This window comes from Amblyomma maculatum, chromosome 2 (genome assembly GCF_055883805.1).
Source record: "Amblyomma maculatum isolate TAMU_Amacu chromosome 2, ASM5588380v1, whole genome shotgun sequence".
Classification (NCBI taxonomy): Eukaryota; Metazoa; Arthropoda; class Arachnida; order Ixodida; family Ixodidae; genus Amblyomma; species Amblyomma maculatum.
This window is the reverse complement of record NC_139345.1, coordinates 80,958,757-80,975,995: the sequence shown is the minus strand read 5'-3', so window position 1 is coordinate 80,975,995 and position 17,239 is coordinate 80,958,757. Positions and strand designations below refer to the sequence as shown.

General features: G+C 43.6%; 1 protein-coding gene across 1 annotated transcript in view; it reads right to left on the bottom strand.

Annotated features, from left to right (window-relative positions):
• Window positions 1-2,032: 2,032 nt before the first annotated feature.
• The window catches only part of LOC146199119 (chitotriosidase-1-like), a 39,200-nt gene continuing 23,993 nt past the window's right edge, over window positions 2,033-17,239 (bottom strand). Inside the window, exons 3-9 of the mRNA XM_084592044.1 lie at window positions 16,682-16,941; window positions 14,536-14,636; window positions 12,787-12,907; window positions 11,086-11,280; window positions 10,282-10,404; window positions 3,199-3,366; window positions 2,033-2,135 (exon numbers count right to left, since the gene is read on the bottom strand). Coding sequence (XP_084448170.1) covers window positions 3,199-3,366; window positions 10,282-10,404; window positions 11,086-11,280; window positions 12,787-12,907; window positions 14,536-14,636; window positions 16,682-16,941 — 968 coding nt within the window. The 3' untranslated portion in view covers window positions 2,033-2,135. The remainder of the gene's footprint in view (window positions 2,136-3,198; window positions 3,367-10,281; window positions 10,405-11,085; window positions 11,281-12,786; window positions 12,908-14,535; window positions 14,637-16,681; window positions 16,942-17,239) is intronic.

The window sequence follows — 17,239 nt, the reverse complement described above, 5'->3', positions numbered from 1 at the left end:
GCCGTGGCTGCGCATAGGTTTTGCCACTTCTTCCGCTCTATCAGAAACCGAACGCTGGCGTCGCAGAGCAAACTCCAGCTTATTATTCACACACGCACACACACACACACACACACAAGCTCCAGCTTGGATTCCCTATTGGCACTTCTTGCGATCACGGCCTACCGGTACGCTCTGTCCACAATTCCTGTCCAAGTCACTCATGAGAAGAAAAATGACTTCGTATTAAAATTTATGTGCGAATTTGATGCCCGAAAATGGCATATAAAAGAGTAAAGTCTAGTCAAAATATTCTGTTTAAAGAATCACCTGTACGCAAATAAAATCAGTGTTAGCAGCGTGTCTGAATGTTCAGCGCTAGTTGGCTTTAGTGCATTGCGAGTATACGCGGCTTAGATTCGACCCACACAACTATAGAATTTAGCATCACTACTCGAACTAAAGGGGGACTGGGTTCTTCCCTCAGCCGCATAGCGGAACTGTTACACTGCCCCTAAAGGGCAAAAAGTCTCCTGAGATGAAGACGACGGTGCTTCATACCTTGCACATATTTTTAGAGCTTAAAAGATGCCGCAAACGATTCACTTTATACCTAAGAAACAAACACTGTTGCCAAGTTGTTCTAGCCAAAAACGGCACCTGGGAGCACTGCGGTCAATATTTTACGAGCACTTCTCAGTTTAACCTAATGATTGAAGTAAATCACAGACTTTACCTTTTAATGGCAGTCTAACGTTCATAGATCTGGTCCGTCGCCAACCCTTGCCTTATCTTTCCCGTTGTAGGGCATCTCAGTTGCTTCTTCAGTCTATCTGTATATGTTTCCAAGAATCCATTTCCTCCCGGCACCGCGTCTTATTACTTCTGTATGAAAGTGCGGCAAACCGGCTGACACATTTTAGAAATATGTGAGGATTCGCGAGAGGAACGGTTGGCTCATGACAGCCCGCACTTGTATGCGATTTCTTGAAAAAGGTTTGTAATGGTTATCTTCTGTGGAGTCTTTACCATCTGCGACATTCATACTGGGATGAGGAATGGCCATCTGTCAGCAAGGCAGATGCGGATCTTGAGTCGTAATCACCGTATTCTTCGCGTCAGATACGATCGATCGCTACGAATGAACCTAACAGCGTATCATCCCCCATGTGTCAATAAAAGCTCAGTGGTGTAAAGAGAGGATGAAACCCATTTCTCTAAATAAATAAACATGGTCTCGATAAAGTTTCGGTGCCGGCATTTTATGCGTCCTAGACTTCGTCTCGCCGCAACCTAGTCATCTCCCGGAATTTAAAGTATCGTATTAATCTTAAAAAGGTTCGTAAGCTGGCATTATTTGCAGGCAGGAGTTGAGAACTAGTTATACAGTCACCGTTTTTGAAGAATGCTCAGTTTGCCCAGCGCTCGTCACCTTCCATGTAAACTGCTGCTAAATTTCATTGTCAAGTGATCATCAAACATGCCTCCACTTGAGATTATGTGGTGCAAACGGAAGGATTTGTTCCAAGGGGAACGCCTGCCTGTTCCTCAACGCTGTTATTTTTGGGATCAGTGACGCTTACATTCAAATCGCTCACCGGAAGGATCCGACTTTAACATGTGCTGGTGAGAATAACGAAGCAAATATGTGACAGGAACTTCACTGATTGGCTTGCGAGTGACTGAAGAACTACGACACCGACTTCATGACAGAGTGCTCTAAAAACATAAACTAACGGATCATAATTGTGCAGAAAGAGAAAGGGATGAGAACACGTGATTGAGCGGAGGTTGTTTGCTGTTGTGCTCATTGCCCAACACATCCTACAACTGCTGTGTAGAAGCCCGTTTACGTGGGCGCCGAACATGGCTAGCACAGCCCGGTGTCAGTATTCCTCTTGCCCTGAAGAAATTACGTTCTAAAGAACTCATAAACAAAAATTATAAAACCACTAACCACACATAGAATAAGCCGGTACAGAACGCAAATTAACATTACAAAAAACAAGGACAAAATTTATTTTCGTTTCGACGCAATAAAGATGTCCACGTGGCCTTCCTCAGTTTGCGCTGTTTCTTTGGAGCTGTCACTTCTTTTGAGTTTGTACATTTTCTTATTTTCTTCGCTTTTTTCTGGCCTCTCCCCACTGTCATCCCTAAAAACAGAGCGAAATATAATTAGCAGGGGATTTAAGGCACATCATTTCGCTAACGTCACACAGGAGATGGCACATATAAGGCACATATTTGGGCGCGCCCTCAAAGCTGCTAAAATGTTTGTAAATCTTGGCGCTGTCAGGGTTAAAGTGCAAATGCATGTACACTCGCAAATAAATGCCATTCATGCAATTTATACTGATCAAATTTAACCGGCATTCATCTTACCTCTCCTGGTAGTATTTCAAACACCCGCATTTTCGGTTTTTGTCCTAGTAAAAGCCAGAACCACCAAAACCTTTTCGGATAATGTATCATTCCCAGTATTACCACCGATGGCAGAGCCGCCTCTCCTCATTTTAGTATTTTCTGCTAATCCGAGCGTAGCTGAAAATGACATCTTGCTGTAGACGCGAGTTTCCACTAATTATCTCTTTTCACTGCATTGCTCCCTGCAAATGCCTGTGAGATCGCTCACGGTGATGCTTCTTGCTAACGTTCAAACTATGCACGTTCATTTTGTTGCTGCTAACGGGATATTTGGCACTATCCTACATTAGGCCCAGTTTATGTATTTGCAACATGCATGTCAGTTATCAGTGGTCCTTAGATTCTCCTGTCGTTCGCTACTTCTCAGATGAGACCAAAGCAATCTCGTCAGCCCTGTTCTCTCCTCTTTGGCACGAAATAGCAGCCCTTCCTTAGTAGTTTATTTTCATCCTAGCATCATTTAAATGCATCTAGCACACGTTCATTTATATTGCCACCTGGTGGTTTCAGGTGCTGCCTGATGGACGAAAGCTCTCGTGCGCTCCTTGTTCTAGCTGGCACTTAGACCAGCTTTTGATTCTGTGTCTCTGCCCTATTACCTTTTCACGTAAATCACTGCCTTCGTGACAATATTTATGTTTATTTAGCATAATGTGTTATTAAAGATGCAAGAGTGGAAATATTATTATATATTTCTGGGAGTGATGCTCCGGCCTGACATATGTTACTGATCATTCATAGCCGCCCAATTTTCGCTCTTCAGTTGAGCGCATGCGCCGTGCTGTGGCGTACCTATCTCGTTCGCAGGTGTAGGTTGACGGGCCGGTAGTCCTTCATCACTTTGAATGCCGTGTTCACCATGGGGTACCGCTCTCCTTGCTTGCACTTTCCCGCGTAGTCGTCTTCGTCGAGGGACCACAGGAAGACGCCACCCAGCCAGCGATCCCGGTACCACGTGACCTGTGGCGGTTCGTACATGTGGGGTACACGTATAAAAGTGAATTCAATATTTAAAAAAATACGCAGCTTGATTCTGGGCTTGTGCTCAGAGGGCATCTGTTGAATGTCAGTAGTAGGCTACGGCTGTATATTTCGCAATCTTTTTTTGAAGGTACGTCTCGCTAATCGGAGCCACGTGTGCCTTGAACCTACCAAGCAGGATTAATGAGAACTACGCATAGCATATGATGAAAGTACGCCACAAGTGATTTAACTCAAAGGAAGGAACCGCGAGGCAGCAATCATGTGAGACGTTGTTGTTATATTTTCTGTATCGTTGTATTAAAGGCAAGCTCATAGCAACAGGGATGATTGCGGCCGCCAAACTGTGGTTTACAGAGTAAGTGCCCAAAATTATTCGGTGTAGACAGAATACATTTCAGCTCCAAAAATCAACAAAGATCACATTGATTAGGCTTGCAAGAGGATAAGTAATTAGCCAAGCAAAACAATTAAAAGCGGCCTATTTTAATCTTCAAATTTTCTAATGACCAAACGGCGCAAACAATTTCATTCTTTATTTCTACGTTTATTACTAATATTGCTCAGTACGTGGCCCTGTGGTTACACTGCTTCTTATGTGCAAATTATTTTCCGTATCCCCATATTTCCTTCGCTTCGCAGCTGAAGGTAATTCAATGACTTTGCAGACGATGACCTTTCTTTTTTGTTTTATTGTAGACACATACTAACTTTATAAAAACGCGTCCGCGGTAAGGCCAAGCTGAAGCCTTCGGTCTTGCAGCCAATAAGAAAATAAAATTGTCCAAGTATAAATCACACAAATAATAAGAGTGTCTCACTAATCTAAGGCGAACGACACCTGCTCAATCAATTTCTCTGAAACAAAAAGTTTTCGAATTCAGGTTTCGGAGCTTTGCAGAACGACAGGCCATACCAATGCAGTAGGGCCAAATGCGGACCACGTGGTTCCTATTTTTTTCAATGGACACGATGCCGTTCGACTTCTGCGCTGAATTATTTTGAAATAAGGTAGACCAGACGGTACCAAGTCATCCACTGCACAGAAAGATTCTGAGGGCTCGAACTGTGTAGAAGCCTTTCAACAATATTCGTCGTATACTGTATTTAGTAAACATTTAGCGACAATTTCGTGATATAACATTGCTGCGTAAATGCGTGTCACACGCATGGCAAGGTCAACTCGTTTCTTTTTTTATTCTGAAAGTAAATATTTATCTTCAGAGCTTTCCCTCTTGCGTATTGAAATTTTAGCTTCCGCTTGAGCCCGGACACGTGCGCCTGGTATTGAGGCACTAAAAAAGCATAATGAAAGAACTAAGTAGGGAGTAGCTCACACTACGATGACACGCGATCACAATGTGTAAAGCAGGAACACGCTAGAGCCGTAAAATAGACAGAATGAACCTGATGGTTGAAAAGGAAGCGCTGAGTTATGAATACTTTTGACCAACTATATGCTCTCGGGCGTGGTCGACGTGATAAGGAACGCGCGAAACTGAAGCGCATAACGCACAACCAAGGGCATAACTGCGCGGAGCACACACCGCCAATCAAGCTGCTTTACCTTAGCAAGGTGTGGGTCTGGGCTAGTTGCTGAAGCATAGCGAACACAAAAGCGCTTCTTTCTAATGGCCATTATTTGGAAGTTAACACTTATCCGTGTTCTTTTTGTCCCTGTCTTCGGGGTTTTTGTGTTCGCTGCTTTATCTTCGTACGAAGCAATATTTAGAAGGTAGTTTATATACATTGACAAAGAAATGCCTTTGTTGGCTTTGAATATTAATTTTTAGACTTCTTTTCTTCTTAGCGAAGCCCTTTAAAAGATTCAGCCTCCAAAGTGCGTTAAGTGCTATTTGGTTCAAACATGTAGAACCAGTCACACTTGTCTACAGCACTCGAGCGGTCAATTCTGGAGAAAAGGAAGTGAAGTATTATCAGATAATACTCACAGTCAGCAAGAACCTGGGCCCGCTTGCACAAAACAATCTTAAGACTGTCTTAGCTAAGTCCAGACTTAACTGGAGTCTAAAGAATAGGCCACTAGCATGGCCGCTTAAGACTGGAGTTAAGACTGGGCTCCAGTCCTGACTTGAATAAGTCGCTTGTATGATTACGACTCTAGTGCTGTCTTGGTTAAGGCACAAGGACGCCAGGTGTCTAAGTAGAGAAATTAGGGAAATACAGGGATGCGCTGGCACTGTCCCTGCTGTAAGATGTACACATTCCGTCAATTTTGCGTTGTGTAAAATCCGTGCCATTGCTTTTTGCGGCTTAAGATTGTGTTACGAGGAAAAATGCCCCAAGTGGGTGCTGAGGCCGTTCTGGGAAGCCACTCTGGTGAACATGAACCCGAAGCGTTCGACGTTCGGAACACGAGCCGTCTCAAATAAGCGTGGTCTTTCTAAAGACACCCTTTAAGTCTGGACTTAGCTCGGACTTTATCGTGCAAGCCGGCCCTGGTCACTAAGCTGAGCTCGAGCGTGATGCGTCGTCGGCAAACCTTGTCATGACCACGTGATGTCATCACGTGGTCATGACAACGTCACCGACGGGCTATAAAAGGAGCTACCTGAATAAAGCGTTCTTGTTGCGTCCTACTTGCGTGATGCTCTATAACAGTGGCGACGAGGATGGGATTCGAATCCACGCGGGAACCGCTGGATCTTGAGCATCTCCGGCCGTACATCAACAGAACAGAGCTAACCGTGAGCTACAATTTGGTGTACTGGGGGCATCGCATTGTTCTACCTATGGCGGCGGCAAAGCGTAGGTTGTGTCTGCTTCATGAGACTCATCCGGGTATGACGGCCATGAAAAGCACGGTGAGAACGCTATTTTGGTACCCGGGTCTAGATTCTGACATAGAGCGACTGGTAAAATCATGCTCTATTTTTGCACAGGCTGCTGCGATGCCACTAGCACAGATACCTAGAAAGACGGAGACACGCAGATTTCGCAGGACCAATGGACGGACATATGGCACTGGTTGTCGTAGACTCCAAAACGAAATGGATGGAAGCAATCCCAGTGAAAATGGCCACATCGCAAATAATGGTCGACGCACTACGGTTAATATTTGCGCGCTTCGGCCTTCCAAAAACTTTCATCTCCGATAACGGTCCACGATTTGTGGGCGCCGTTTTTCGCGAGCTCTGGCACGAAACAACGTAAAGCAACTCGCAACAGCCCCTTATCACCCGCAATCGAATGGTTTAGCCGAAAGAGCTGTCCGCACGCTCAAGGAAGGGCTAAAGAAAAACTCTGGAAAAGATCTGGAAATGCGTATACCTCGGTTTTTGTTCTGATATCGCCGAACGCCTGTAAAGGATGGCAAATCACCCGCGGAACACTTATGCAGTTACCAGATAAGAACAAAGATGGACTGCATCACACCCGGTGAGAAGTCGTCAGAAAGCTAAGCCAAGAGTAAGTGCGACTAAATTTGATGTTGGAGAACCGGTCCGGATGCGCAATTTCAGAGCAAGACGCAGGTGGATTCCAGGAGTAGTGCATGGTCAACAGGGGTCCAGGATGGCCTCCGTTGACTCGGCGCAAGGTCTTCAGCGGCGGCGCTTGGACCAACTGAGACGTCGGACTGAATCAGAAAACAGAACCCCTGGAGAAGTTAGCAAGCAGAACCTGCGGAAGATGCTCCGACCACGTCGCAAGATAGCCCAGAAGCCTCCGAGACGGAAACTGGCCCGCGAGGTTTGCGAAAATCAACCTGACAGCGACGGCCACCTGTACGCTTAAATCTTTAAGGGGGGGGAGGGGGGGGGGGGGAGATGATGCGCCGTCGGCAAACCTTGTCATGACCGCGTGATGACATCACGTGGTCATGACAACGTCACCGGCGGGCTATAAAAGGAGCTACATGAATAAAGCGCTCGTTCTTGTTGCGTCCTACCTGCGTGATGCTTATAACAGAGCATATTATTGTTATATTAGTGAAAGCCAGAATCTTCCTTAAATTTTCTTTTTATTTCCTTCGTGCAACGCCTCATCCGTGCTCTAGTCCGTGGTTTATTAAAGTGGCCAGTGCACAGAACACAAAAACCGCTCTCGAGGTCAGGTTAGGCAGCCACTTACAGAGCAAATTAGAGAGTAAATGTCATATCTTGTGTAGTAATAAACTAATAGCAGTATTCATTTAATTGTTACTAGCTACCACTCACGCTCATTTTGGAATGAGAGAAGAATCAGTATTCATTGACTGCCTCTATCGGTAAGTTCGCGTACATCTCTACTCTGAGAACTTCGCAACTGAATTTAGAAATCAACCCAAGCGAATAATCAAGAAACGACACCCTTATGCACGCAAAATTCCTGCAGGCATAACGAATTTGTCCCGTGTGGCGTTTCGTCTCCTGATAGCTTACAACGTATAAGGAAACCAACAGACGGAAAACATGATAAAGCATAGGGGAATGCTTCTTTTGCAATACCTTTTTCTTGGGTAGCGCCGTCCTGCGTTTTTTTCTCGCTGTGTCGTCCTATAGCGTTCTAAAAACTTCTGCTAAAAAAAGCAGAACTGATAACCGCTCCATTTTTACTTTCAACTAGTTTAAGGGAAGAATCATCATAGCAAGAGTTCTTCAAAAAAAAAGAAAAGTTTCGCGCCTCGCAAAAGTAATTTCATATCTAAATTCGAAGCTTAATGTCTAATAAAGACGGGCGTGCAAACGATAATTGCATTCAGGGATGCAGTCTGCAAACGTAAACTACGTGAAGTTCAGTAAATAGAATGCTATTATTTCTGTTGTGAACAAAATGTAGGACAATGGTCATTTTTCGCGCCGTGACCTATTCGTCGCACAACCACCTGGCAAGGCAGATTTCATGCTCATCTCATTTCTTTTTGAAAAGTTCTAGTGTAATTTTCGTCCTCTTGTGGACATTTCGGGTTTGGGTTTTTTGTCGCGCAAGACACAAGTGCACTTTTTTTACTGCTGACCGAGTTAAAAAGATTACTTTGGCTCAAATTAGCCGAACCTTGTTGCACTCGGTTAAACATCGTCACGGTTAAACGTTGTTCTATCCGCCGAAAGCGGCGCGGGCTCTTTGGGTTCCCAGCCCCGTAGGGCAAGGAGCAGCATCCTGCCCAGCAGCCCTTCTCGGGTTATCTAGGCAGTGAACGCTGGCTGTTTATCTTGCAAGCTCGAATCACTGGATGAACAATGTAACACAGCTGGCGAAAGCGAGTGGTTGTGGCGGCGACGGACGAGACTGCGTAGCGCACAGCTGTAGCGGCGGTGCACTTCCCGTTCGAGGTCATTTCCAAAACCTGATTTGACCTTTAACTCTGTAGCGAGAAGTGGAGCTTCAATCCAAAACTATAGCAAATACCTTGCTGCGGTCTCTGCAGGTGGATTGAATCCTAAGTCAGACATTGTGTGCCTCATAGAGCTTGTTGATTACACAGCTCAACTCAGCATGTCAGCGTCAAATATAAGTTTCTTTTTTCGGCAATATATAACTCGAAATATCGGACGTGAAATATATACATATATATCTCAAATCTCCTTGGGTTGGTCTTCAGGCTTTAAAAATTTGCAAAATTGCGTCGCTGCGTGTGACATTAACGAGAAAATTATGACATCCTCTACCTTATCAAAAAAGCGAAAAGCGACGCATTTCATACATTTCCATTGCGTGAAAGCCAGCTTCATGAGCTTCCAGACACAAATCATTCAGGTTTGAAATTTAGAACTTCATTGCCGATAAAAACATTTAAAAATGGCACTGACCATTGACGTCAACGACCATCAAGTTTGAAATATGATATTACCCCTTAAATCATAGAATTCTCTAATCGTTGAGCTCTATAACGTTCATAAATACTATCCATCTTACTGCAAAGCGCATCTCCACAGACCACATTCTCTTATAGGTTTTTTTTTTTTTAAGTGCAAATCTGTAAACAGTTTTAAGAGATACCAGGCATAGATATGAAACTCCCTCTCCTTGCTCTACTCGTGCTTTGCCCTCCAAATAGAGTTTATATTATGTTATTCGCATCTGGCGGATTTTTACGTTCCACTTCAGTATGCTTGTGTAATTTGTGAGAGCATTTCGTTGCCTGTCTTTTTTTGTTTTGTTGTGAGTGACGAGCATGCAGTATCAAAAACGCCTTGGGGAACATGATGAATCAGGAAAGGTGGTTGTCGAGGTATACAGCGCTCATCTGTCTTTGCACTGACTGAAGATAATGCAATTGAGACCGTAGTTCTCAGTGCACGATTAAGTTTGCAGACACCGACTTCCATTAAGATAGCTAAAGGCTTTTTCAACGCTGAGTAAAACTAGTAATCTCCATGTCTGAACAAGTATTGATACACTTAATAAGTAAAGGAGGTGAATTTCTAAAAAGAAGGAGAATGAATCATTTTTTTTTTGTTTGCATTGAGCTTTCCCGTTTAGCTTATTGCCGCCGCCATCGTTGTTATGGTGACGAGTGCACTTTCCATTTTTCTGAATTAAATTTAGGTGTCAAAAAAGCGCTGTTTAAAAATATAAGAATCAATTCTCGTCTCTTCTGTGCTCATCTTGTAAGAACGAGTTTTACTAACCAGACCGGGTTCTATTGTTGGCGTAAGCCATACATTCGCCGCTTTTCACGTTAAGAACACTTTCATTGCACAGCTGCGGTCTTCCACCATCCTGTGGCATCCATAATAGAGTCCTCCCTTGCACAATCGTCTACTCCTTTGCCTATACTGAGTCAGGTAAACGGGTAGTTGCCACACGCTAAGCTGCACTCCTGAAAGCTGACATCCAACAGCACCATGATGGCACAAAGTCTGCAGGAGTGCTTATTCAGCAAGCCCGCATGCCCAAATGAAACAACATATCGTTTTTACAAAGGTTAGCACACGAGGAAAGTGTGCGTACTTTTACTTCGGCACTGCCAATGTCGTCGTAGCTGACCCACTGATCTTTGTGGTAGATGTACGGCGTCGCTGCGAATTTCACCCATTCGCGCTTCCAGCCCTTGTAACTGGCCCGCTGGCACGTCTGAAAACAAGGTGAGAAAATATTTTCAGTGATATGAAACTGTTTATCTTGGAGCTCAGTCGTGCCAGAGCAGGCGCCTAAGTACGCTAGGCGTAAAGAGATCTTGACATGCAGAACGCCGTTTCACATTGCTGTTCAGAACTCTTACGAACCTTGCCGCGGCCGTCGTGGCCGGGGTACGATGCAGGATAGAATGCTGGCCGCGGTGGCCGCAATTCTAAGGCAGCAAGAAGCAAGGCGCTTGTGTGCTTGGTGATGTCAGTGCACGTTAAAAAACCCCAGGTGATCTAAATTTCCGGAGACCTCTACTATGGCGTCTCTCGCAGCCTGGGTCTCGCTTTCGAACGCTAAACCTCATAAACCAAACCTTTTTTCGAACTGGCTGTGAGTAAAAGAGGTTCTAGTACTACTTGCGTAGAGCACTAATTTTGACATGTACTATGACTAGTAGCTCAGATCTCTCGTGCGTATAAATTTAAGTGAGAAAAGCGTGTACGGAAGCGGGCTTTTACAGTTGTAGGCAATGAAATCAAAGTTAAATAAATAATTATACCTGCAGGCAATTGTTGGCGAATTCTTTACACGATGACATGAAAGGTCATTACAATAACTGCAGCGCCGGGCCTTGTTGCACGCAGCGTGCATTGTTTCATGCATTTTAAAAACAGGCTTGTACCTCACCTCGACGTAGTTCATATAGCCGTCGGTTTTGGTGATGCCTGCTGCATAGCCTAGCGGGTGCTTTTTGTTTAGCTTGGCACTGACTCCGTTGTATGCCGGATTCTCCAACGTGAAGCTGCGGCCATAAGTGGCGATGCCTGGAATCAATTTGTATTTGGGAACCCCGGCGTCGCTCCACTGGCCCAAGCAAGATTCCTGCATTCCCAATATATTGGTGCCGGTAAAACAGTGCTATATTTCTATATCAATTGTTTACATAAAATAGGATACACTAAATCGTGGAAATAAAAAGTAAATAGCGACACCAACCGATGCACTAGTTTCTTCGTTGTTGATTAAAACTAATTTTCCCCTCGGCAAGGCTGCGGTCTTTTTGATCGAGGGTTTTTACACAGTCAAGTTTGGTCTGAGGTAACAGGTTCAAGGGCATTCACCGTTGCGTGACTGGGCACCGCCACTCATTGCATTCGTCAGCTGAATTGGGATGGGAAATGGAAACAACATGCAGAGGTAGTACGAAGTAAACACTGGTCCATGACACAAGAAGGCAAGTAATGCCACCTTAAAGTTGTGCGTCTTTCGAAGAAAATGAAACGAATAAAACATAACCAGAAAGAAAGAAAGACGAGAGAAATATACTTTTGGAGTATATTTTCAAGTTTTTTAACCTGGGATGCCCACGTTTACCACCTGTGTAAGAAATGCTCCTCTTTCCGCAGAGCATTGTTGCGATGTCGTGAAACACTTCATTTGATATGTAAACTGTAAATTTATTACGCATTATTTTTCACAGCTTAGCTACTGTAGTTTAGGATAGGCACGGGCAGAGGCATATTATTTTCTATCACTTTTGGTCCACCTCATTATACTATATGTAGTTTAGTGTGGGCAACAGTGACTAAAAGAAAAATAAATTTCTGGTATTACAAAAGAAAATAGCAGTTCGAATATTAGCCGATGTTTATAACATCACTTCCTCTAAACACTTCTTCCAAGCGTAATAACATCCTTCCAGTCGATAATTTATGCAACTTTAAGATATTGCAAATAATTTACTTTTCATCGGCTCCCGCTTCTTAGTTTATTCTGCTCTCCCATCTCTGGATACGCGTCTTACTGGCGTAAATACAATAGTGTTCCAATACACGGGAATATGATGTTCTCGTACTAATTATAAATGACAAATGCGGTTCTAACCCTGCCCAATATGATATATGTAAAAACCACATTTTGTTCCGCGAAAGACTGCTTACTATCCATATGCTATTCAATGCATGGGTTTCCTAGACCTAGTCAAGCTGCACAGACAGCTTATAGGCTGCAAAACTCTCCGGCTGTGTGTGTAAAATAAATCTATAGACCTATCTCTTTGAAATAGGTCGACAGGTCGCTATAGGTGCACGTTTCTATTCATTTGGATAAGCATATATTCCGTACTGAAGGGGAGGTTAAAAAGTTAACAGGGATGCAGCTAGCACAAGACCGGGTTAAAGAAATATGGGAAAGGCCTTCGCCCTGTAATGGGTACAGTCCGCATGATGATAATAACGATGAAGTGAAAAGTACTGACACATTATTTCGTCGGCTAAGGACATATGTTTCTGAACAATTTATTTCGTTTACATTCTGTACTTAACTTGTCAACCGACACGTATATCGCTTTCTGCGTTAGCGACTTATTGTTTCCTCCTGGTGACTTACCGTCTCAATTTTTGTCGGACCGTGTTGGTCTTTGTAGTGATAAAGTCCGCTAGTGAGCTTAGTCTTGGACAGGTCGTCTAGCCTGTAGTCGAAAGTCATCAGGAACAGATAGTCCAGATTCCTGCATGAAGGCACAGAGCATCAACATATGCCCACCTCAATTCCAGCGAGACCATAATCAGGCATTACTATCGCAATAAGCCGAAAGAAGGGTTACTGTACGAGGGGGAACCGCGGGAATTAGGTGATGCACATTTACTACAACACAGAATTTGCTAAATACTTGTCGATAGCCTTTAAAGCTTGACTGTCATGTGTAGCCGTGAAATCGGTAGCTGCCATCAGGAGAGTTAACTCGGCAGCTGTAGCCGACACATGTCGTAAATGCACGGTAAGCACATCGTCATATCTTCTTTCACAACCAGCAAATATTGTGAGCGCTTTCTATCAGCCTCAAAATAAACGGACAAGCTGATATATACTCAGTACTTTTCTACCAGGATGTCCAGTCGAATGCAAACACGAAACAAACTCGCCCGGGCACATCACGGGAAGTATATGGCTGAAACTTTTAAGCTTCCAAAAATGTCACAAGGCTATTATTTTAACAAATTGGAAGTTTCGAATGGGAGTTTTCTTCCATCCCATTTACCTAATTTTTCGGCCTCAGGTTTATAAACGACAGGCGTGATGGGTTATATTTCGTTGGCGTGCAGGGTCAGTTAATGTGAAAGATTGAAAACAGCTTGCACAGAATGAATTTACTCGATAATTTTCAACTAAAGTCGAAAATGACTTTTAAATAGTATACGCAAAGTGGACAAACTTTACGCGGCACGCATAATATCGCCTAATCATTTATTTTATACTCAGAACTTTCTTTCCTTTTGTAGCTAGAAACACTGGGCACTATTACTGGCTGGACACCATTACAGTCACTACGCATCAGAGCGACAGACGAGTTTATAGCAGAGCAGTGCGCAAGATGCGCGACTTTTAATTAGACACTAGATTTTTGTTTGTTTGTTTGTTTGTTTGTTTTAATTTTTGCTAAGAACAAAAAAAAAAGGAAATGTAACCAGCAATTCCCCAAATGCAATAGTCTTTCAAGCTTCGCGTAATCAAGCAGTGTTAAAGTAGCGTTATATGCACTTCCTTTGTCTAAAGTTAGGGCCTAAGGGTTTAGCTTTTGAGGTCAAGAAAACTCGCATCCTCCCTTCTTCAAACCTTCCACCCAAGCTACAAGAGCTCAACTGCATTGCTAAAAATGAAACCCTTTGGACTTTCAACTTTTGACAAACACTCTAAGCGAAGGAGTCTGTTGTCTTTCTGCCACCGACTGTCCGAATTTAACCTCTCCTTCAGGCGACATGCCGGTGACGAAGTTAGCAGTACGAAAGTGGCATTGGTCTGGAGTTTCAAATCACGTACGTAGCATTTGCAGTGCTCAGAAATCAGTGGTGAAAGAGAATCGTACAGCCCAAAATATTTAGGCACCGTAAAACAAGGCTCCGCTTTCAAGTCTGCTAAAAGTGGCGGCTAGAATATGACAATTTTCAGTCTAGCCACTGCAGCGGTCACCTTTTACGACAGCTTCACAACCGATTCCACACACTCGAACGTGTAATTGCTTCTGAAGGCGGGAATTGAGGCTGCTGCACATTATATGGGTGGTATTTTCATCTAATCTTCCTGGTAATGCTTTCTCTGGGATTAAGCACGCTTTAGAAGTGCAGGCGGCATGCGTACCTCGCCATGCGCTCGCTCATAAATATGTTGCACTTGGGGTCCCGGCAGGCAGGAAGCTGAGCCGTGATGAAAACTCCCTTGATGAGCTCGTGCCGGAGGTTCTGCAATGAAAATTAAGCCGGCTGACGAGAATTCTCTGCGTTCGGGTGTCAGTGCAACAGCGCCAAAACCGCATACCTAAGCAACGGCAGCGGCAATATGAAATGGGGGAAGGATTTTGCGCACGAGAATAAATTAGTTCTCCTGTTTGCATTTAAAAATGTGTTATTATTGCCGCTTGTGAAAACTTCATAGAAACGCAATGCGTGATCCCCCACGTGACTCCTGAGGTAGCTGCGCGGAATGCTTTGAATGCTCACGGTTAGCGACTTGGTTCATCGCGTATTGGTAATAGATGCTGTACGCGGCATTTAGAGAAAGAGAAAGAGAAACCCGTTAAACAGAGAATTTATTCGGGGCCTAGAATACACTAAAATGATACACTGCGTGGGAAAGAGAATTAGAGGGAAAACGTCGGAAAGATAACGGTGCGGAAAATAAAAGAAAACAAAAAAGAGGGAGATAAAATGCGGTCAATAAACGCGTACTAAGGGGCATATTCGAGCAATATTATAAGATGAAATGATGGGGCGCATACTTTGACAAATGGGCTCACAAAGATCTGTAATTTCATTTAAATGCACAAATAAAACTTTCATTGCATACCTCTGTTGCCTATAACAGCTAACTAGGAAGCCAAAATACTGTGCATTGTGTTTGTGGTAGTGTTGGCTTCCACTTTCCGGCAGCTTTCGAAACGTGTGTGGTTCCCCTATGGCTCTCGCGTGCTCCCCGCAACATAGTTGTTGATAAGGAATCGAGCACTCTTTCTGCCTCAGTGTAATATCCTGGTTGCATTCTCGATCCTTAGCACTTGTTGGCACTGTAATCATCCAACTACTCAAAATAGTGACAGTTATAATGTAGTCAACCGCGCACACAGTCTTCACTCTTGCTTCCACGTGTTCACTGACAGAGGCTGCTGTCTCAGAGCTGGAGTGTGTTAGAGCACAGGTGGAAACGTTGAGAAAGGTACTGGGAACGCTTTAGATTGTTGAAAGCATATGATAAACATTATGAATGTCCCGATTTCGTCCATAACGGTTCCTTCATTGCAAAAATACAAAGCAAGAGTTCAAGATTTTTTTAATTGAGTTTAATTGGCGGTTGCAACTTGGTAACCTAGGTACTTTTTATTATTTCATAACTTGAGTTCTGAATTTCTGATTACGCAGGGCGCGTACAAGAAGCCAAACGCGAAAGAAAAAACTGTTCCATCCATATTGGGCATCGTTGTATCCATACAACATTCATGCTTTTTTTTTTTTTTTCATCTCTAAGTATAGCTTTCACATGGACCTGTCCTTCAGAGAATCTTGTACCTCTGGCAGCGTACACTACAACATTCTTTTTAGAAATGTATTAGTAACGTCCATTTTGAAGTTATGTTAGAAATTCATCTAATCTTCTAACGAGGATGGAAAATCGTTCGCTTTTTTAAGCTATGAGTTATAGATTATACCTCAGGCAAAATAAGGGCAATGAATCAAATTTCCTCGAAAAATCCAGAGAACGGTATAACCTTCTCAACCACGGAATCCCGATTTTCTCGAAATACAGGCTGAATGGGTTATTGCTACCTTATACAGATTTAGAGCTTACGGGCTGTTTAAGTGATCCTCGTCCCGCCTTAGAAATAAAAGGCATTAACGACTTCGGTTACATTTCGAAAAAGTAGCATTGTTTCGTACAATAAAAATCCCTTGAGTGCCCCTTCACAATTCTCAACACGGGCACAGAAAGTAAGAAAGTCTGTCAAAAATCGGTTATCATCTTCAGGCTGTCAAAAATCGGTTGTCATATTAAGGCAAATATTGTTTTCACCAGCTTATTTGGAACAAATTGCTATGTCTAAGTGAAAATTGCACATTGCCTTGTTTTTCTTAGCTTTCCTTTCAGCTCCGGCATGAAGCTCTACTAGCTTATCTATAAATGGCGCATGAATTCATTTGCCACCTCTGAAAGACTGCACCAAGGGCCTTCTAATATACAGTTATTTTCGTCAATTAATGCACAGTGCGGAAAATGTGAACCGCCGCATCCTCACCTTGATAAACCTAAGTATTGTCGAGACGTCATCTTTGTTGCAGACTGCGGGTCCGGGGCCCTCCAGATGAAAGTTGATGCCGTCCATGCCTAATGTTCGAAGCGTGTATTTGATGTGGCTCACGAGCTGGTTCATCTTTCTGCCGTCGCGTATCCGATTGAGCAAGCTTTGCACATGAGCTCCAGAGCCGTAGCTGACGAGCGTTTGGATCTTTCTGCCTCTCGAGTCGAGCTTCACTCTGCTAAGCTCCTTCAAAATATCTGCGACATTAAAAAGAATACGAAAGGTGCAAGAATTTGCATTGCGAATCCCACTGCGACACTGTTTCGCTATTGTGCGGCTTGCGCTCGTTATGAACAAATGCATGGCAGTGAAAGTTATGTTCATTTTTGGTCCAAAACAAGCGTAGGTTCACGTTGGTTAATATCTACTAATTACTGGTAACAATGCGGGGCTTTCAAACTTGCTACTTTTTATTGCGCGTCTAGTTCCGCTTCTTTAAACGCGCTTAATTGCAAAACGAACCAGGTTCTAATTACCACAAGAGGGCATTGACGG